Here is a 22,135-nt window from a genome sequence, read left to right as displayed (position 1 = left end):
GTGCTCAAGAAACATTTCTTATTATTATCAAATAATATTATTATTGAAAACAGTTGTGCTGCTTAATCTTTTTGTGGAAATCGATAATTTTTTTCAGGATTCTTTGATTATTAGAAAGTTCAAAATAATAACATTAATTTAAAATAGATTTTTTTGAACAATTGACAGAGTTTTCATATTTATGCTGAATTATCTCTTCAAGCTATTTGCTACTGAGTATATGGGGAAGAGAGAAAAAGAAGTACAGGGATGATATAGTGGAGTTTCCTCTTAAACTGAGTACTTTTTTAATAGTTTTATGTTTAAAAAACTTTGTCCTTTTATCTTCTTGTAATACACTTACATTCAGCTTTAACATCCCTTTCCTGAGCTACTTAGTGTCGAGTGTAGTCTAGAGCAGCAAGAGGTGATAAGAGCGTAAAATTTCTGGTGACCAGCCAAGAGAAATGGACTGCTTCCTCACTCATACAGTCAAGTGTGTGTGTCCAGCACCTCTGAGCATGTAAAGCTTGAGAGCTGACGGGCCTCATTGTTCCAGGCTCCGCAACCTTTCCACAGGGAGTAAGCTGGACATGGGTGGGGGGTGTTCATTTCCGAGGATTGTTGGAGGTCTTTGAAACTATTAAGAAAAGGGAGGGGAATAGATAGAGGTGGGGGACACAGGGAACGGAGGGGAGTGGACTGACAGGAGGGAGGGAGAGGATAATTTTCGAGATGGGGGGCGGAGAGTTTCCATAAAGCACCAGAGAGCAACGGCTTTACAACATCTTGTTCTCTCGTGTTTGTAGTTCCTGTGCATTTTGAGGAGCACACAGATATGGTAGTGCTGAGGTTGGTCATGCTACTGCAGGGGCTGCTTCTCGCAGCACGATGTGAGGTCAGAGCCAGAGACCCAGAGGCAAAAGAGGAGGACGAGCTGAAGGACATGTCTGATGGTCGTGGATGGAACCATAGAGTTCCACTGGTTGGGTTTGGAGCACCTCATCATGGTCAAGGACTAAACAGGCAGAGCCCTGATGTCTATGCATCTGTCCATCATCCACTTGGTCATGGACACCATGACCCCACTCCTGGACATCTTTCTCCAGACATGCCCAAGGGAACAGGGGACCCATCAGATCCATCAGGTGCAACTGAGACCAAGGGCTCTTTACCTCGCACTGGGTAAGTGTTGCTGTTCCTCATTCATTCATCTTGCTTCATTTGATTCAAACACATAATCATGTATTGTATAAAAATATAAAGTAATTAACTTAGCTGAAAAGGAGGTTGTCCCAGGTAATTTTCCTATTAATCTGTCTCATTACATGTATGTCATAAAAAAGCGCATGGTTTGTGTGGTTTTAGAGCTCATTATTTATCCTGGAGAGCCACCCAGGTTGAAGCAGAGCAGCAGCTTGTGAGTTTGGGTGAAGTCGGGTTCTTCTCCATCTTTTCCTCAGGTTTCTTATCTTCTTATCAAAGCAAATTTTTGAAACAATGTCTTTACTGCCACTTTTGATCAGTTTAATACATCCTAGCTGAATAAAAGAATTAATCTCTTTCAAAAAATATGCCACATGAGGCTGAAGCAGATCAGCTTGTGAAGCAATTGCTGTAAAAACAAAGTAAAGTTGGGTTCCTCTCCATCACTTCCTCAAGGTTCTTATCTACTCCATCTCTGTTACAATCAGCATTTGACTGATGTGGAAACTAAACGCAGGAAAAGCGTTTCAGCAAACATTGGGAAGTACCTGTTACTAAGAAAATTCGGTGTCCTATGACCCTACATCTCCTCAAAGTGTCAAGAGTGCCCATATGTTTTCTCTTAACTCTGGCTAATCCATATAATTCAGCCTAATTACCTGGAGCACATAGGAGCCGAATGTTTCCTGCACTTTGAGATCAGACTCAGTTTAATCTTTGTTCAAGAGCTGGGTCACTCTTCACGTCAACCCACATACATACATTACAGCCCAAATTGTTCGGCAGCAGGCACGAGTCTCTGATAACACCCTCCCCTACAGTCCTTGTATTTAATATGTTGTCACTGTGATTAAAGGAAGAACATCTGGTTTGGGTCTGATTAAAATCCCATTATGACCCCATTCAGAATTGAACTGAGAATTGCCTCTCAAACTCCAATTCATGCGGGTACTGAAATGGGATTTAATTTTATTTGAGATAGCAAATATAGTACAGTAATTTATTAATTACAGAATTCTATTTAAAAAAAAAAAAGGAATTAAATTAAAAGAAATGTAACTTTTGTAGGTGTAGTTTTTAATTAAATTAATATTTTTTAGTATGAGTTAACATTAAACATTATTATACATAAAACATTAGGTATTTACAGATGACTATTAATAATAAACTGCATTTGCAATTGCAATGCTTCCATTTATTTTGTTATGGCAACTTATCTTTTATATGTTAATGTTTTATCTTTCATCATTAAAACCTAGATTAGGGACACATAAAAGTTTTGTTAAATAACAGGTGGACTTTAAGGGAGGTCTCGGCCTGTGGATGAAAGAAAATAATCTTTTTTTTTTTGGCACGCATGGACAGCTCTGAATAGTTCGAAAGAAAGACAGAGCGACAAAGAGAGTTTGATGCCCAGGTGCACAAAATTGGAGGAAGCTAGAGTACTTATGAACAAGGAGGAAAATATCACTGATCATGGTAACAGAGGGAATGTTTTGTACTTTTGTGGAAAGTTAAATGAAAATTGTTGAAAATAATTTAAATAGAAATTTCGCTTCACAAAGTTTCTCAAGCTTTCTGAACAAAAAACAGCTGCTGGAATATCACAACAAATCAAATGTCAAAACAAATGACATGCTCTCGAGAAACGAAACCTTGTTTTGCCAAAGTCAAATAATCAAGACACACGTCTTTTGTCATTAAAATCCCCTGAATTTACCTGAATCTGACCTCCACGCCCGTGTATTCGGTTTCCAAATCCTCTCACACACTCTTCTTTCTCTGATGTGGTTTTAGTTAATCTGCTTTCATCTTGGGTCCATCTCAGGAAGCAGCTCTAGCTTACGATCTGGCCCTAAAAAAGTTTTGCATACAATTTATTTCTTGGGTCTTAACCAATCTCAACAGAGGACTGTCCGTCAAAAAGCCTTGTTTCCTTTTGTGCTCAAATCAATATAAACTTACCACTTCACTTGCTTATAATGAGCTTTATTTCTTGGACTAGAATCAGTAGAATGACATGGATGTTTTATCTATTGCAGCTGCTGTAAAACAGTGAGAGGCAATGAGAAGCCTGTATAGAGGGTCCAAAGTCAAACAAAATCCTCCATTAATATTCAGCCTTAATATTTCAGCTCTGTATACAGTAGGATAAATGTCTGCTGATAAAAACATCAAAGCAACTTTTCAAAGCTCTTTGATTTGTAACAGACATTTGTATACATGTTTCTCTCCAACTCGTAATATGTTATGGCTTGCGATGTTCACTGTTTTACAATGTGGTAAGAAAAATAGACGTCATTCAAGATCCACTACACTACCATTTAAATTTTTTAGGTCAGTAAGATTTTTTTTTTTAAAGAAATTAATACTTTTTTTCAGCATGGATGCATTAAATTGGTCAACAGTGACAGTAAAGACATTTATAATGTTGCATAAATTGTTATTTCAAATAAATGCTGTTCTTTTTTTATCGCTGTTTTTAAGATTCATAATATAAAATGTTTTTTGAGCAGTGCACCAAATCAGCATGTTAGAATGATTTTTGGGGGATCAAGTGACACTGAAGACTGGAGTAATGATTAATTAATTAGATTTTAATGAATATTCAAATAGAAAACAGTTATTTTAAATTGTAGTAATATTTCACAACTGTTTTGCAGCCTTGGTGAGCATAAGAGATTTCTTTCAAAAACATGAAAAATCTTACTGACCTCAAACTTTTGAACAGTAGTGTACATTATCTGAAAGTAAGTGATATATTGTTCAGTTCAGCTTTTTAAAGTCCCCATGAAATCAAAATTAAAGTTTTTTGGGTGTTAGTATCAATATGTTAGTCTTAAGGTTATCTATAAGGCAGTGTTGCTCCAAAACAGTGACAAAATTCGCATTTAGCAGATATAAGCATTCAAAGCTTGCAGTTCGTCACTTGTTAAAATGAGGTCAACACATAGAGTAATGCTGCGTGTTTCTAAGCATTTCAGGGGACCTTTAAGTAAATATATATTGTCTTAAGGATGTTTAGATATTCAAAACAAGACCAAAATACTGATTAAGAGAAAGATTTTTTTCAGTACACTCTCTGGAAAATAACACAGGACCAAGGGAAACTATGAAACAAAGGGGCTAAAGGTTAGCGGTCATGTCAGTCTGTATGCATGGAAGTCCGTGGGTATCTTCATTGGGTAAGGATCCCAGGATGAGGGAAGTTTGCGGGAGGGACAGAGCGTCAGACGCTTCCTTCCTGTGAGGGGACACTAATCGGCAAAAAGCAAGAGGAAAAGCAATGTGCTTACAGAGATGCCCATCCATAGAACTATTTGGCAGGAAGTGACATTAAGTCTAATTTAAGCCTGAAAAGGTGCTGATTAGGGAAAAGGAGCTGTTGTATATGAGCATACACAATTTGTAAACATCACTGAAGTATACTGTATATAGTTGCAGTATGTGTTAGTCCAGTAGACTTTTAACACAAGCGATCCAGAATTTAACACCTAGTTCTGTACATCACTTTTTATCAACCGAGAAAATTAAAATTTCTATTTTTTTGAACAAGTAAACTCACTAAATGGAGACAGAATGTGTGTACTGTACCCAACTAGATCATACATTACATTGAATGGACTGACAAACAAACTGCCTATTTTGTTTTCCTTTTTGTTTCAAGGGTGCCAGAATTTGGTTCCAGATAGTTCCAGCACAATTTAACCTCTTCTTAGGGTTACAGAAGATAATGTAAACCAGAGATGAAGGCAGCGAGAAGGAAGTCTGTTGTGCACCATCCTTTAATCCGTTAATCCCAGTCTGCCCCAGAATAAAGCAAAATCACAGGCTTGTAAACTATAGTGATTCACGTGCTCTAAGTAACTTGTCTTGAGATCTTTAATCCCTTTACCTTCAGATCCTATTAATCGATGAGCACATTACAGTCAGCTTAGTTATCAAGACAAATATAATGTCAGAGGAATGACCAAGTAATGCTTGAAATACTCCTTGTTTTAACTCTAACCACAGAGACAAACGCCTTTACATCTGCAATACGATTCCCCTCTGTTTGACATTTTCAGTTAATGTGCATTTCCAGAAAACTTACTGTGTTGCACAAGAACTGGTGCAACTTGGATGTTTTGCCTTACTGTGACACTTTGTATACTGAAAATGTGAGTTGTTTTTTGTCACACAGTTTATTCTATTTGGAGACCAGCACTAAAGCTCTTTATGTAAGACTAACTGTGGCATGTATGGTATACAGTTGCATTTTGTCAGCTCAGACCTTGCGTAAAGCTCTCTAGGATAAGTCAGGCTGGAAGTTTCATAGACTAATGATCTAAAATGCATTAGGTATTATTAATCGTCCATAAATAGTGCTGTTACTTGCTTCTCTTCATGTTACTATTACAAGGACCAGTAGTGTTGGAAGAAGTATGTTTGTGTTGTGTTTTGGCTTATAACTGAAGTGCAACTTTGCTTGACTGATTCACTTGGCTATGTTGGATGTGTCATGGCCTGTGGGTTTAGATACGGATCACAAATCAAAAACTCAACGTGGCGTATTCCCAGTCATTTAGTCATCAAAATTTTTTCGAAAAGTACCGGTCCTGTTGATCTGATCTGCCCTACATTCATGTTTGATTAATGGAGAGACAAATACAGAGTTTCTCATTCTCAAGCTCATACCGAACACATTAACCATTGACCAAAGACTGAACAATCACACCCAAAACAATTCACAACTCAGAAATGGAGGGGATTGGGCAGGGAGGTTTTGACCTGTCTTGCTTGTGGACTATAAATTATACATCAAGAGGATTGAGCAAGTTAAAACAACCAATTACACACAGAGCCTTGTCTGTCCAGCCTTTAACTTCAACAAACCTCTGAGGTTACCGGTTTACTTACAATCAGTTATAAAGACTTGTGTCAAAGATGAGCTCTAATGATGTAAAATAACTACAGCTCATCATCATCATCAGCTCTGCTGTGACCTAAGGAAAAGGACCTCACAGCTGAACTCAATGAAATCTCAGTGTGTTTTGTCTTTCTGGTCAGCCACCCTCAATCAGTGTATGTAACCAACCTCTCTGAACTTGTGTGGTACAGACCTCCTTTGACCTTTGTGTGAAGCAATGACCCTTCCATTTTGTTTATCTTCTAATGGAGCTCCTAATTTGTATGCAACAGGTTGGGTTTTTGGGCTTGCCCAGGTCGGAGGGGGGCTCTGTTTTTTTTACAGCATTGTAAGTCAAGATCAGATCAGGGATGCCATGCTGTCAGCACTATTATCAATGCGTCATGGTTGTTGGCACCTAGACACCTATTCTTTGGTTCCTGGTTTGAAAGGAAGCAACTGTGTGCCAAAACAAGGTGGATATGGGTTGATACAAATGCAAATGTTTGCAATGTAATTACAAACAAAGCATTTTTTATTTCCAGTAACTAAAAAATATAAAGTTAGGTTTTTCACATTTCAGTTAACCTTTTTAAAACCCAGTTAATAAAACCAATAGCTCAGACTCGTTCTGATTGGATCCCAGTACCTTTGAAAGAAAAGTATAGGTTTTCAAGGGTTAATCAACATAAATATTAATTTATCAATGGGTATTATTTGGATGTAATTATTCATAACCACCTATTTTAAATAAATATTTTTTTTAAATAATGTTTTAGTGAAAATATATGGGTAATTCTTACTTTGTTCTTCACTAATCTTATAGCTTTGATTAGATACATTACATCCGGTCTGAGGGTTACATAGGGTCTAGCTCCAAAAGTTCAAATATTTCAGCACATTCAAAGCTCAAATGGATCTGAAAATTCTGCATACACATATGATTGGAACTGTTTCAATGTTTCAAGCTTGTAATGACCCTGATAAGAGGTTAACTACAAATGTTTACAGTGTGTGATGAAGTAACGTCAAGTTGTTTAGCAACAAACAACCAATCATAAACTGCCTCAGGGCTTGCCTTATTAAATCTTCATGTGATTTGTATAGTCACAGAACTTTTATATGCAGAGGGAAACTCTCAAAAATAACCCTGGGTAAACTATTTAAGTTGTGAAAAGCTTTCTTGATGCATAGCAGTGCAGGAATCCCAGCATGTTTACTCTTAATGTTGCTGTAAATGGCGTTTAATCCAAGAACTTTGAAGAAAACATCCAGCCATTGATTCATCAAACTAATTAAAGATTACCATGGATGCATTCCAAGAAACACATTAAAGGGCTTAATGTATCATTTGTAGGTTGATATTTGCCTGTAGACAATGAAATATCTTTAGGCTTGACCCTGAGAACTAGGAGAAAAGGTTCAGCTAAACACAAGCACACAAAAATAACTGTATTATTGCTAAGTGTATTAGTACAATGAACTTCTGGCCTTGACCAAACTGAATACTTCCTGTGTTTCCTAACTACAGAGTATACGTACTAAGTTGTGTGGCTGACGTTCACTCTCCCTTCCAGGAATTGGTGTGCCTTTGTTCACAAGCGTGCTGTTACTGTGGCAGTATCCTGTGGAACTGAGAAGTACACCATCAAGTCCCAGAGTCCCTGTCCTAACGGCACCCCAGACTGCCAGCTAGTCATGTAAGCAATACATCATATCTTAAGGGTGAAATGTAGATTCTGTGCCACTAGAGGCACCAAACAGAATGACTGTTTTCAAACACTTCTCTCACCTGCTATAGTGCAACAGGTGGGACGTGGAAGTAACAATTCCTTTCATTTTCATAACAGAGGAATTTATTTTGTAAGATAACTTATTAACTTTCAAAAACAGGCCCCTATGAACTATGAGGTTGTTAATCTGCTTTTGTCGATACCATCGATTACCCATGATTCTGCCAAGAAATCACCACCAATCAGAGAATTGTGCGAAATAAATTGCGCCAAATGAACATCTTTAAATCAATAGTTTTATATTTATACATTTTTATTTCACTTATGGCAACATTTGAACTGGTGCCATCTGGTCGCGCCATAGAGCATTGAGCACCAAAACAGCCAGAAAATAAAAGTTTCTTTCCTCTGGCCATCTACCTCATGAACAGTTAACTGCCCCCACTGTCCAATAAAAGCATGTGCAATACCCACCACTATCTACATTTATATTTATTTAAAGGGGTCATATGATGTTGCTAAAAAGAACATTATTTGGTGTAATGAAATGTGTTTATGCGGTTACAGCTTGTAACACTCCAAAGAGAAAGGAAAACTTGAAATCGCATCATATGACCCCTTTAACATATCATACCTCTTATTCATATTCACTTGCACAATTTGTATATAGCATATCTGTACATTCATATTTTGTCTATTTTGTATTGTTTATATACTGTATATATATATATATATATATATATATATATACAGTATATATATATATATATATATTTCTTTTTACTCACTTTTTTTTATTTTGTTATCTGTGTCTTGTCACTGTCATCTTGTCTGTGCACTGAAAGCTTCTGTCACCAAGACAAATTCCTTGTGTGTGTAAGCATACTTGGCAATAAAGCTCTTGATTCTGATTCTATGCTTCATAGGATTGTAGTTCTCTCATTAAAGCTGTCAAGTACTCTGTATTTTTGTCCACTTTTCAAACATTTTTTTTGCTTCAAATGAAAGCTTGTAATGTTGTGGAAAATGTTGGGGAAAATACTTGTGGAACCAAGGCTGCTGAAAAAGTGGACAGACACTGTTACATTCTATTGATTGAACAAACAGTTAATCCTGCTCCCAAACTCATGTTACTGGTTGAGCCACTGATTGGTTGGGATACCCAACATACAAATGACTAACTTGTTGCCTCTGCATATTAAGTTAGAATAGAAGAGGTATTTTAACATTAAAACATGTATTACTTCTCTAACTTAATCTGCAAAGTGCATAGCTTTGTGTAGCATGACTTAATTCAAATCCCTTAATTTGTATGCAGGTACAAGCTGTCCACTCGGCCAGTGTACAGGCAGAAGGAGAAAATCTACACTGCACTGCTGTGGCGATGCTGCCCTGGGCATGCTGGGGAAAACTGTGAGGAGACAGGTACTGATGAGCTTTGACACAACAGTGCTTAAGGTGATGCTGGAACCAAGAACAAGAAGTGCTTGCAATATCATGCCTGACTTGCTTCATAAATCAGTGATAAACTTTGATACCTGTGGTAAAAGTGTGATTCTACACTGGTAATGCCATTTCCAAAAGTTTTGACATGGTGTTACCCCTCTCTTGTATACATGTAACAACATTAGAGATTTGAATACACTGCTTGGACAAAAGTATATAAACATCCCCCTCTTTCATCTACTGTAAATTGGATCAGATTGTCTTAAATAGATGTAAAATGGCTTGTGTAAAAGGTGCTTTTAAATGGTGAGGTGCCATATGTTCTTGAAAACATAAGAACGGCTAAACCGGTCAACATTACTTTCTCTCTGTTTTCGCTGTGCTCTATGTCAGTCACAGACGGCCACATCTCTGAATCTGAAGACCCCACCATGGCAGGCACAGCACATCCGGGGAGACATGAAGCAACAGACAGACGTATGTGGTGTAAAAACTCTTTCATCTTTAAATTAGTTAATGATCTACATTTTTACAATCTGTAATTGAATAATCTCTAATAAAAACATGGTTAATACAGTACAGTATTCTAGCCATGCATGACTATATACCTGTGACACTGGCCTGACTGCTGAAACAAACTGAGGAAGTGTGTTTGTGCAAATATTAGCTGACTATGGGAATGTTATTGCCCCACAAGGGAGGACGGAAAAGGGTGTATGAGCATTCTGAAGGCAAGGGGCAAGCCCACACAGGGTGTTAACGTGTATGCTTCAGTCCGAGCATGGACAAAACAAAAACAGAAATCCACAGCTCTAAAAATAATCCTTCGAGCTAGATGTTGGGACAAAAACAAAGGCTTTGGATGCAAACTTGGAAATTCCCATGCTGCTGATTAATCTGATACTAAGCACTCCTACTAATGACCTTCCTGAGATTCAAACACACAGGTTAAAGTGCACAGGTCACATTTGTGCTGTGAGTAACAAAATAAGAAGAGCTGTATGATGGCAAAGGCATCATCAGTCAGTACAACCAAAATGTCACCTAACATTTGGTACTATTTTTTTTCTTCTCTTTTCTTAGGATATAACAAACTAACTCAGGAGAACAGAGAGCAGAATGATTACCAAATGTTTGGCGGTCCACTCTATGAAACTCAACAACCTGATGTAGAGAATCAAACTGCAGCAGAGCCCATCGATGACTATGAGCACAGCCCTCATTCTGTCCGTGACCGACATAACAATCAACACTTTGAGAGGAGAGGTATGTTAAATTTTATAACACGCCAAATTGGTAAACTCATCAGTCCGCTTTTACAGACTTGTTGTGTTTATACTTGCGCTCTTGCAACTCAAACTTCTAACTCAAACTTTCCAACCTGTAGATTTTAAATAAACTGAACATTTTTCAGAAGGTTGTGACGTTGAAGTACTGCAACAATGGTGTCCTTGGTTTATAGCCTCCAGTTTTTTTTTTATTCTGGCAATTGCATTTAGGCTTCAGAATTGGTTAAAGTTATGTTTATTTGTGAAGATTACTGTGATAAAACGTGTAAGAACCATAAACCTTTGTTGGTCACAGAGCTTATTTTCTGCAATAATCCAAAAGCCAATTAAAAAATGCCATTGGCTTTTTGAGGAAACCAGGGTTATGAAACCTTCCAGGTTACTCTCTCTCTATATATACTGACGAGTTTCACAATTTGAGTTGAATTACTGAAATGAACTTTTCCACAACATTCTAATTTATTGAGATGCACCTGCATATATAAACATTCAGCAAGTCTCTCTTCCCACTCTCTTGTACATACAAACACTACTGAAAACACTTCCTTTGGTTGTAATATGCATTGTCAGAGATATTATGGGGATATTATTCTGTCTGTCTCGTCCAGAGCCGGTCTCTCTTACATCCTTCTGTCCAAAGGATGCCGGATTAACAGAACAGTAAATAATGCTGCAGACTGGGGGAAAACCTCAATTCCTTTGCTATGACAACTCCTCACTGTCTCTTCTCATTACTAGTTCCTGCACAGGATATCCTCTCTTTCCCTGGGAAAAAAAGTCCCTCCATACATTGTATGGTTGTGAGTGTGATGTAATGGTCTACGGAAATGACAGAGGTTCAGATATAGATTGAATTCAGGCACACGCGACACTGAGAAAACTTTGAACAGCTGGAGCTGTATTGATGTAAGGGCACATTTGTCACATAAATAACACTTGAGAGCCTCTTTTAAAAAAGTTTCTCTCACAGAGGATTCCAAATAGAAGACAAAAGAAATATAAAAATTTGAAGTCTGAATAGAGAATTTTCTTCTTGTTACCATTGTTCTGGGTAGGCAGAGCTTTTGTGTCTGTATGAAATGTGGTTCAACGAGTAAAAACAATGTTGTCAGGTTAATAAAACACAACTCAGTCATATATATTAAACTTTACAACACAGGAAAAAAAACAGCTGGAGCATAAATTCTGAAGCTTTTCCAGACAGTGTTTTGACAGCATGTGAATAAAAAGAATAAAAACAGCACATGGCCTCTATATTCAGGTTCCCAGCAGGGAACTTGTACATGTACACATCGCTTCTTGCTTTAAACTCGTAACTAAAACTTGTGCACAAAAATGTAACAAAACACATTTCTTACAATGCAGGGGATGTGAAAGGCCTTGGGCTGTTGATGGGTCAGTTAAAAGGTTCAAAGGTCAGTTGAATGGCCCATGCTGAGCTGGAAATAGAGATATAACTCTTTCCAACATGATATCGATGTTTCCTCATGCGCAGCACAGAGTCAAAGAGGACAAACAGTACCACAGGGAAAATTATTATCCAAGAATGGCAATAGAATCAAATTTCTATTTTTGGCAATGTGGTTATTATCCTCCAAAACATTATTGTTGCTGGGATTCCCCTCTTTGTAAGTTGCTTAGAATGTTCATAGAAACTGATGTCCAATGAGAACACATCTATTTTAAGATTCTTTCTAAACAAGGCCAATTCAAAGTTCATGTGTCTTTTTTTCCCAGATCCTCATGCTGTAAATGAAGGTGTTCCTCACCCTGAAATACCTTACCTTCACCATGGGCTCCTACCAATCTTGAAAGAGGCTGTGATGTCTCAGCTGCAGCCTGTGTTGGAGAATTTCAATCTAACCCTGGAACGGCTTTTTCAGGAGGTGCAGGGTTTGCAGCAGGACATGGACCAACTCCGACATGAGCAGGGGCAGGGGAGGGTCACTGAGCCTGTAGAGGTTGGTGGTGAGGAGCACAATCCACAGGAGGCTGTTGAGGCAGAGTTGAGGGAGGGTTTCCAGAAGTTGGAGGAGGTGAAAGCTCAGTTTCGCAACCACCGCAATGAGGTAGAAGCAAGGCTCCACGCACAGCAAACCATGCTGCACTACAACCTGACGAATTTCAAGACAGATATGGATGTCAAAATTAAGCGTAACCAAAAGATGTTACAGGTCAGAATTTTGACTCAACCTCAACCAGCCTCAAGTAACTTTTATTCATGCAGAACTATTGTACTAAATGTATGTATCTTGCTCTAGGTGAATCTCCACTCTCTGAACACATCAATGTCTGAAGTGCGGCAGGAGCAAGAGAGGCTGGACAAGGAACTTCAGAAGATTTGGCATGAAAAGAAGACCAATCCTGCACAGAGTCAGTCTTATGAGAGCACAGCTGTTTGGGAGGCCATCACACGTCTGGACAACAAAGTCATCAACAACACAGTGAGACTTAGTGGCTTGATTGAAGGCCAAGAACAAGTGACTGAAAACATTAAGGACCTCCAGAATGGCTGGAGAGATCTGGACAAGAAAATAGTCCAGACTGGCCGCAACAGCCAGGTTCAGTTTATGGAGACCGGTTTAGAGGTGGAGGCAGCCAAGGTAGCAGTTCTTGACCGCATTAATGAGCTAAGCAGCAACATCAGTGTTCTCCAGAGCACCATGCAGGAGATGGAGACTGATGTCGACCATCTCTATGCAGAGTTCTACAAGAATATAAGTTCGGCAAGTGGGGATTGTGACTGTATCGCTCTTGGAGCATCTGTGACCCAACTGGAACAAACTGTAGATAACGTGATGAAGATAGCGAATGAAAATAAGTTGGCCCGTGAGAGTGCGTCACAGGAGATGTTGGACAATCAGGACAATGGTGCTTGGATTCCATCCGTGGAAGATCTGAAACTAGGGCTACTAAATGTGCAAAAGTCCCTTAAAGAGGCTGTGATGTCTCAGCTGCAACCTGTGTTGGACAGTTTCAATCTAACCCTGGAACGGCTTTCTCAGGAGGTGCAGGGATTGCAGCGGGACATGGCCCAACTCCGACATGAACAGGGGCAGGGGAGGGTCACTGAGCCTGTAGAGGTTGGTGGTGAGGAGCACAATCCACAGGAGGCTGTTGAGGCAGAGTTGAGGGAGGGTTTCCAGAAGTTGGAGGAGGTGAAAGCTCAGTTTCGCAACCACCGCAATGAGGTAGAAGCAAGGCTCCACGCACAGCAAACCATGCTGCACTACAACCTGACGAATTTCAAGACAGATATGGATGTCAAAATTAAGCGTAACCAAAAGATGTTACAGGTCAGAATTTTGACTCAACCTCAACCAGCCTCAAGTAACTTTTATTCATGCAGAACTATTGTACTAAATGTATGTATCTTGCTCTAGGTGAATCTCCACTCTCTGAACACATCAATGTCTGAAGTGCGGCAGGAGCAAGAGAGGCTGGACAAGGAACTTCAGAAGATTTGGCATGAAAAGAAGACCAATCCTGCACAGAGTCAGTCTTATGAGAGCACAGCTGTTTGGGAGGCCATCACACGTCTGGACAACAAAGTCATCAACAACACAGTGAGACTTAGTGGCTTGATTGAAGGCCAAGAACAAGTGACTGAAAACATTAAGGACCTCCAGAATGGCTGGAGAGATCTGGACAAGAAAATAGTCCAGACTGGCCGCAACAGCCAGGTTCAGTTTATGGAGACCGGTTTAGAGGTGGAGGCAGCCAAGGTAGCAGTTCTTGACCGCATTAATGAGCTAAGCAGCAACATCAGTGTTCTCCAGAGCACCATGCAGGAGATGGAGACTGATGTCGACCATCTCTATGCAGAGTTCTACAAGAATATAAGTTCGGCAAGTGGGGATTGTGACTGTATCGCTCTTGGAGCATCTGTGACCCAACTGGAACAAACTGTAGATAACGTGATGAAGATAGCGAATGAAAATAAGTTGGCCCGTGAGAGTGCGTCACAGGAGATGTTGGACAATCAGGACAATGGTGCTTGGATTCCATCCGTGGAAGATCTGAAACTAGGGCTACTAAATGTGCAAAAGTCCCTTGCCTTTGAACAGGAAAAGAGCAGAATGTTACAGCACAATGTGACCCAGCTCCAGGCCTCTCTGCTGGGCAGCCGGCAGGACATCGAAACACTCCAGGAGCAGGACAGGGTCAAGGTCGAGAAGATCCAGCAACTACATAGCATTTTCAACACCTTGCTTCAGGACGCCATTCGTCACTCGGAGATACTGGAGATTTTGCTGGAGGAAGAGGTGTTGGAGTTTATATTGTTGTCTCATGAGGACAAAAGACGTTTCTCTATTCCAGAATTGAGGGAAAGCATCAGAGAAATGCAAGAGCAGATCAATGGACACAGTCGCAGCTTGGCCTCAATGCTGAACTCTGCTACCCCTCAGGTGGCGGCAGCAGATGAGCCCTCAGTGCTTTCAGACTGGGTCTCAGTGGGCACCAAAAGAAGACGTGGGGATGAAAGGTTTGACTTGTCCGAGGAACTGCCAGAGTACTCTGATGATGACTTCTGGACTTTAGAGAAAATGGTGAAAGAACTTGGAGCTCACATTAAACAGCTTGAGGAGCATCGCTGTCCTTCTTGTTGCAACTGCACTAAAACTTCTGCCTCTGGTGGTGTGGAGGTGAAACTGCAGTCTGAGGTGGAGGTTTTGCGTAAGGACCTGGAGACCCACCTTGGAGTTTTTAACAGCATTTTCATTAATACAGAGGGACTTACTGGCTCTGAGGTGTCTGTGGATTTGAATAAATTGTCAGCATTGATGAAGAGAAAGGAAGCAAAACAACAAAACAGGAAACAAAAGAAGAGAGCAGATAACAGAGCTGTTCAGACAGGAGAACGAGTGAATTACCGCAGCAGGAGGGATGCATCACTGGAGTCCGCAGGTAAGGAGATATTAAGGAGAATTAAACATATAGTACCTTGAAAAAACGATTCACCACACTTAATAATATATCTCTTTTTCTTGAATTATACTGTGAATTCATCCTGTTTCCCCCGCTGCAAATGCCACTTACAGGGCTTTCTCTATTAAAAAACGGGCACATCAAAATTATTTTAATATTCTATTGAATTAATTCCCACAACTTTGTTTTAGTTAAATCGTGGCTATGATTTAAATTAAAATGAGGGGGAAAATTAGTACAACATGGCCATAATTTAACTAAAATGGGGGAATTAATTAAAACATGGCCACAAATTAATAGGTTGTGGGAACAAATTCTTCATCCCCCACGTCATGTGCAGGGGTCCATGTATGTTAGTATTTTTAAACAAGAATTTAACATTGTGTAATTTTCAATCCCTGAATAAGCTTTGTTTACACAGCTAAAAACTTTCCTAATGAGGAAAGCCTAATGAAACCCTTGCCATAAATAACTAAATATAACATTTTCTAGACAGAAATAATGCAGATGTTATGTTATTGAACATGTTACATTAAGCATGTAAAATGTTCTTCACTTTGAACCTAGAGTAAATGTAAGTTGATTTTTACATGACAAACGCACGCCCTGTAAATGTCAGTTGTAATTGCATCATATCCCTTTTTTCTTTCCTCTAAGCAGTCCTATTTTAATATCTTATCATTATCATTTGATTTCAAACAGTGCTTCGTCAGCTCCCAGATAGTCCAATTATGTTCCTGGCCAGCACTACTGAAGGGACTAATGGATCTGGCACAATACTTTTTGAAAGCGTGATCCTAAATCATGGACAGTTATACTCGCCAAAAACAGGCATATTTCGGGCTCCTACTTCTGGTTCTTACCTCTTTTTGGTGACACTGGACTTTGGACCAGGCCCATCTCTGGCTCAATTAAAGAGAGGTGGAGAGGTAGCTGCCTCCTTGCGGCAGAACCAGAGGAAGTTGGGTGCACCTGCAACACGTGTCTGCATCCTGCAGATGGAGCAAGGAGAGGAACTCCGTCTAGAGCTGGTGCAGGGAACTATAGAACGCAACAACCCACAAGATAACACCTTTGCGGGACTACTAATGCTGCAGACCACCTGAGAACACGCAACAATCTAAAGGTGCTAGAAGACTGTAAGATGGCAAAAAAAAAAAAAAATAAATAACCCTGCTTTTTTTCTTTTTGCAATGCTCACCACTTAAATTTCTCTTTCAGGATCTGAGAGACTAAAATAACAGCTTATGTTGTAACTGTGACAGGTTATTGAGACACTGAGCACTGTTTTCAAGGAGAATGGTTTAGATGATGTGTCCCTACCTGGTGGACTAGCAAAAGTCTCACATTTGGCTTCAATGTGACAACTACATGATATTCCTTACATTTCAAGATATTGTAATTTTCCAGTTAATACCAAAGAGAAACAACACTCGCCAAAAAACAAAGAAACAAAACAAACAACAAAAAAGAGTTGTACACTAAAATTATATTTTTAAAAGATTACATGGACAAATATTGTAGAGTATGAGGCCTACTCATAACCCTTTCAAAATTCAAAAATTTTCAAATTAGACAGGTTGTTTAATATATTACATAGAGATGGGCTGGGTGATACTATGGGAGAGCACATCGAAATATCTACAGGCATATATACAGTATGGACAAACATGTCCTATCAACATAACTCAGATTACAGTGAAGAGGTGCATTCTCAGTTTTTGGATGAAGAACAGAGGCCATAGGGGATGGATGCAAAATTTTGTATTTGGGAAAATGCAGACAAAATTATTGAAACGATAAAGATGAGATTCTTCAACAGGTAGATGCTTTTCAGAAACATTGGAATAGCCACAAGATTATTCCCCTTTCTTTACTGCAATCAAAAGCTAACTTAATGGTCCGATTGAAAATCCCTTTTAGCCACAGAAAACATTTGATATAGATGATCAATTTCACAGATTCAATCTTCAGATTTCTTGTATAGTAAGAGCAACAAATGTATACAAATATATTTTCATATACACCAAATCTAGTGTTTCTTTAGCATTTTGTGATGTATGCTGACGTTACCCACTCTGAGGTGAGATAATGCTTCCTTTAATATATCTATTATTTATTTTCCGAATATTTTAAATACTTTTGTAAGCATGTGTGTAACCTTGGCATATTGTTTTAATCAAGATGCCCTTTTGGCATTTCAGGGCATACTGTTCCGGAAGTATTGTGACAAAGCACCTTAGTCTGGCACTGATACTATCAAAGAATTGTATATTCACTGTTCCTGTCTTTAAGGGTCCAGATACTGGTGTAAAGAACTATTGTGAATTGTTTTCTTTCTTCTTTACAAATTACATTGGTCTTTTCAATGGCACTGAGAACAATAAACAAGTATTCTAGAATACAACAATGCACTTTCTAAAGAATAACAAAATTAAATTTGCATGGGAGTTCTGTAAACAAGTTATGCAACAATAATGTGTGTTTTGGATCGTACCGGTTACCAAGACCGTATTTTGGCAGCCCTTACTGAAATCTTAAGCACTGATGACTAACAGATGTTACTTGCAGTCGTACCCTTCACCTTCAGCTACCTCACAAACACAGTTCAAACACATGATTCATAATATTGGCAAGGACATATGATCAGAATATCACCAAATCCTCGAAAGTCACATTCACAGTAATCTGTACTAAAAAAACGACCCAGCATCCCAGAGTTTGGCATCTTTGAAGGGGTGTTCACACAGACTGCAGTTAAAGACAAATCGGAGATCCACTCGACTGTAAAGGCCTGTCAGTATGAAGCGTTTTCTTTCCTAATTAAAATGAGATGTATCGACAGCTGGTTCCCTTTATGAAAATACATGTTCAAAGGCTGCACTGGGAATGTTTTCTATTTTGAGGATGTTAAAAATAGCATGCTTTAAAAGCGCAAACAATATATGGTTTAGGCAACAATCATTTTGACACGTGTGAAAAATCAAACTGCATCTACTGAAAAGGCAGCATGCATCTCTTTACCTCTAACCTTCTGTGGGGGACGAGAGAAGAACTACTGTAGAGTTAAATTATGATTTTTAAATGCCACACATCAGGTGGACAGATAAGTCTACAAGAGCTCTTAACTGAACGAGGTTATATTGATAGCATATTATTTTGCTCTGTTGTCAGTTCATCTATTACTATAATATATCATACATTAAATCACAGTACGCTTTACACAGAATCCATGAGAAGTCAACAGCATTTCAACCATATGGCAGGAAGTTTATCCCAGAATCTAAAGAAACATATGCAGAATAACGAGTATATTTTAAGGCAGTGGGGTTTACGTCAATCTTTCCCACTCTACTGTTTCAGTCTGTTGCAGTAATCCTCTAATCCAAGTTTGCAATGATACAGCTTTCACAGAAAGCAGCAAAAGGCACCACTGTCTGATCCAGCAGAGAAAGAGAAAGCTTGTTATATTTCATAGTTATCACGACTCTCCTCCTCCTCTGTGAAGGGGACAATGATGTCAAAGATTAAATAAAAGCCACTCCGCTGATCAGATTTTAATGTCTTGAGATTCCACCATTTTTGCTAAAGTCTTCTTGACTCGTAGGATGGTCAGGCGTGATGCAGGATTGTGGGCCCAGCATTCTGACATCAGCTTTAACATGGCCCTCAAACACTGGGGAGACAAACTCTTTTCAAATCAGGAAATACATTTCTCTTCTGTACATATTTATAACTCAAGCTTCTATGCAAAGCTACAAATACTAACTAAATCTGTAAACATTCTGCAAATATAATCTGTAAATATACTGCCATCTGCTGGATGACTCACCTCATCACTGTTCCATCTGTTGGATAGAGTGGGCCGCAGTCCTTTGACACACACAACCTCCAGTATATCCTCATAAGACGGATCTGATGGCACCATCTCATAATATGGTACCTGATAGTCCTCAACGATACCTTGGAAACAATCAGTGGATGAATTCATTAATTACTAATAGTTTAAATTCTGTAAGCATCCACAACAGGAAGTTTTCATTTGAGATAATTTTAGATCAAAATACTTAAAGTTGCAACTGTTACAACGTAGTAACAGATCTTTTCTTCTGTATTGTGACAAAAATCTGAGGGAAAATTATCAAAAAGAAAAAAATGTAGGGCGGGATTTGGTTCTATCCATCAGTTGTTGATTGGATGGAGGCAGTTCTGAATGCAAGCTTGCAGTTGATTATAAGAAAGAGGCGGGGCTTATGCCGACAAAATGATTGGTCTGAATGGTCAAAAAAAAAAAAAAGTATGAAATGAAGTACATCATTAAGATGTATTTTAGAACCTTTATAGGGTGAATTTCCATTTCATGCTGATTGTAAAATGATGGCTTGGGTAAGAAAAATCTCTTAGATGTATAAAGCAAAACAAAAGAAAGATTCGCCAGTGAATTAGTTTTATGAATACCTCCAGTGACACAACGTCTGGCCATTTCCCATATAACCAGCCCATAGCTATAGATGTCCGCCATGATGTAGGCCTGAAAGTGGTTCTTATTCAGAGTCTCATCCAGGACCTCTGGAGCCATATAGCGCCGGGTGCCCATACGTGTGCTCAGTGGGATGTCCACTTCATTTGTGTCACTGAGACAAACAAAAAAATGTTACTTCCTCAAAATGACTGAACAAACCATTTAAAAAAACAAGCTTATACAATGAATGTGATGAAGCACCTGTTGAATTTCACAGCAAGCCCGAGGTCAGCGATGCAACAGGTGCCATTCTTCTTTATGAGGATATTCTTGCTCTTCAGGTCTCTGTGAGCAATGGCTGGTTTTCCCTGCGTGCCGTAGATCTCCGTGTGCAGGTGACACAAGCCACAGGCTGCAGAGTAGGCCAGTTTGAGAAGGGTCTGTGTGTCCAGAGTGGTGAACTTCAAATAGTCATACAGAGAGCCGTTCTCATGGTAGTCTGTGATCAGGTACAGCTGCGTAGAGGCTCCAGTGCCATTTATGTCTGCAGCAATGAAGCCTTCGGACAGATCGAAGAGTTGCGTTACATGGGAAAACATGGAACTGATATACAATTACAAACACTCCACAAGAACCAGAGCATCTTGAATGACATGAAGTGTACCTAGTATGTTCTCGTGCCTCATGAGCACGGTTTGGTAGACCTCCGTCTCTCTGAACCAGCTGGCCTCCTCTCGAGTGAAGAATACTTTCACTGCTACCTTCTCCCCCCTCCACCGGCCGAGCCACACCTCTCCATACCTGCCTTTTCCAATAAGACGCACTGTCTGGATCTGCTTCGCAATGGTGCGCTGCACCTGTAAAAAGTGAATAGGAACACAGTGAAAAAATGAGCTCAAGCAGTCCTACAAAGATCCTACAGTCTGCATTGTTGATTTCTCACCAGCAGGGGGAGCCCAGAGCCACTGCCTGAGGTTTGAGACTGGTTGATGAGATCTTTCAGAGATTCTCCGGCTGGGATAAAGGCCTTGTCCTGCTCCAGGTCTCTGTGGTAGCGCTGTCTCTCTGTCTGCCACTTATACCTGAGGACACAAGTCAAAAACAAAATCTTTTTTTACAGCTATACATGACATCTGAGAGCTCTTTCCTGACTTTTTCAGTCTTTTTTCTGATTTTTTCAAACAATAAGACACTTTTTGACAGACAGCCATAGACAGTATAAAACATGGACGTAGTGTCCATGACGTCACCCGTAGGTTTCTGAAGAGCATTTTTGAAGCCCAAAGTGGGCGGCGCCGGCCGTTGCCATCTTGGCAGCGCGTCACTCCCGGATAATCAAAAATGGGCAAAGAGGCGGGACGTGGGTGGAGCTGAGGTAACTGGTTGCTGAAACCATGCCCGCCTAGCTCGACGGTAGTGACAGCAGCGGCAACCCACCTGTCACTCAAGTGGCCACACCCTTAATTATACAGAACTTTAAGGCTTAATATAATTTAAACGGATGAAAAAATTCACCCCCCTCACAGTTGTCATGAAGGGCAAAATTAGCTATATAGACCAAAAGCACTTTTTGTACCAGGCTGTAAACATTTTTTTCTGCTGTAAAGTTGGGCATTTTAACATGGGGGGGGTCTATGGGATTGACTCCCTTTTGGAGCCAGCCTCTAGCCGCCAGTCAATGAACTGCAGTTTAAGTCACTTCCGTGTTGGTTTTAAGAGAGAGACTGGAAGGTTGCTGCTTGCAGACAGCTCAGTAAACAGACACTAAAAGGTTAATTTGTTCTAAAGGCAAACTTTTCCATAGTTGTGTATCCAAGACAAGGTATTGGTAGTCTTGCCCCTACTTGCAATAACAGAAGTGTTTCTCTTTTGACAACAGACCATGATGTGGGTGGCATGTATTTTCAAAGGTGCTACGCAAAAACACATCAAGCATTACAATTACAGTTCACTGATGTGGAAAAAATGGGCACGTCACAAACGGCTATATGTAAGTATATGTATATGTAAGAGCTTCAGTGTTTTGCTGCTTCAGTGCGGTGACAATCTCACCTGTAATAACAGATGACAGTGACACAGATGAGGGTGCAGAAGCACACAGTCACTGAAATGAGGAAGGCCAGCCAATGAGGGTCTGGTGGTTCTATAAAGAGATCAAGAGAAAACACATGTCCATCATTACGGCATTAAGTTAACCAGGGCT

General features: G+C 39.6%; 2 protein-coding genes across 4 annotated transcripts in view; one reads left to right on the top strand and one right to left on the bottom strand.

The window, feature by feature from the left end:
• The first annotated feature begins 724 nt into the window (after window positions 1-724).
• On the top strand, window positions 725-17,874 carry LOC107696890 (multimerin-2-like). The gene is made up of 8 exons (XM_016497456.1): window positions 725-1,164; window positions 7,651-7,773; window positions 9,125-9,231; window positions 9,646-9,729; window positions 10,336-10,518; window positions 12,279-12,715; window positions 13,925-15,449; window positions 16,173-17,874. Exons 1-8 carry the CDS (start codon window positions 818-820, stop codon window positions 16,574-16,576), a joined length of 3,210 nt encoding a protein of 1,069 aa, XP_016352942.1. The 5' UTR covers window positions 725-817; the 3' UTR covers window positions 16,577-17,874.
• LOC107696892 (bone morphogenetic protein receptor type-1A-like) overlaps window positions 16,662-22,135 on the bottom strand; it is a 25,738-nt gene continuing 20,264 nt past the window's right edge. For all 3 annotated transcript variants that reach the window (XM_016497459.1, XM_016497461.1, XM_016497460.1), the window contains 7 exons: window positions 21,985-22,075; window positions 20,876-21,014; window positions 20,597-20,789; window positions 20,194-20,491; window positions 19,929-20,104; window positions 19,303-19,433; window positions 16,662-19,146 (listed from right to left, as the gene is read on the bottom strand). In XM_016497459.1, coding sequence (XP_016352945.1) covers window positions 19,021-19,146; window positions 19,303-19,433; window positions 19,929-20,104; window positions 20,194-20,491; window positions 20,597-20,789; window positions 20,876-21,014; window positions 21,985-22,075 — 1,154 coding nt within the window. In that variant the 3' untranslated portion in view covers window positions 16,662-19,020. The remainder of the gene's footprint in view (window positions 19,147-19,302; window positions 19,434-19,928; window positions 20,105-20,193; window positions 20,492-20,596; window positions 20,790-20,875; window positions 21,015-21,984; window positions 22,076-22,135) is intronic.

This window comes from Sinocyclocheilus anshuiensis, unplaced genomic scaffold, assembly GCF_001515605.1.
Source record: "Sinocyclocheilus anshuiensis isolate Anshui unplaced genomic scaffold, SAMN03320099.WGS_v1.1 scaffold1224, whole genome shotgun sequence".
Lineage (NCBI taxonomy): Eukaryota > Metazoa > Chordata > Actinopteri > Cypriniformes > Cyprinidae > Sinocyclocheilus > Sinocyclocheilus anshuiensis.
Note: the sequence above shows the minus strand (reverse complement) of the source record. Positions and strands in the feature narration are given on the sequence as shown.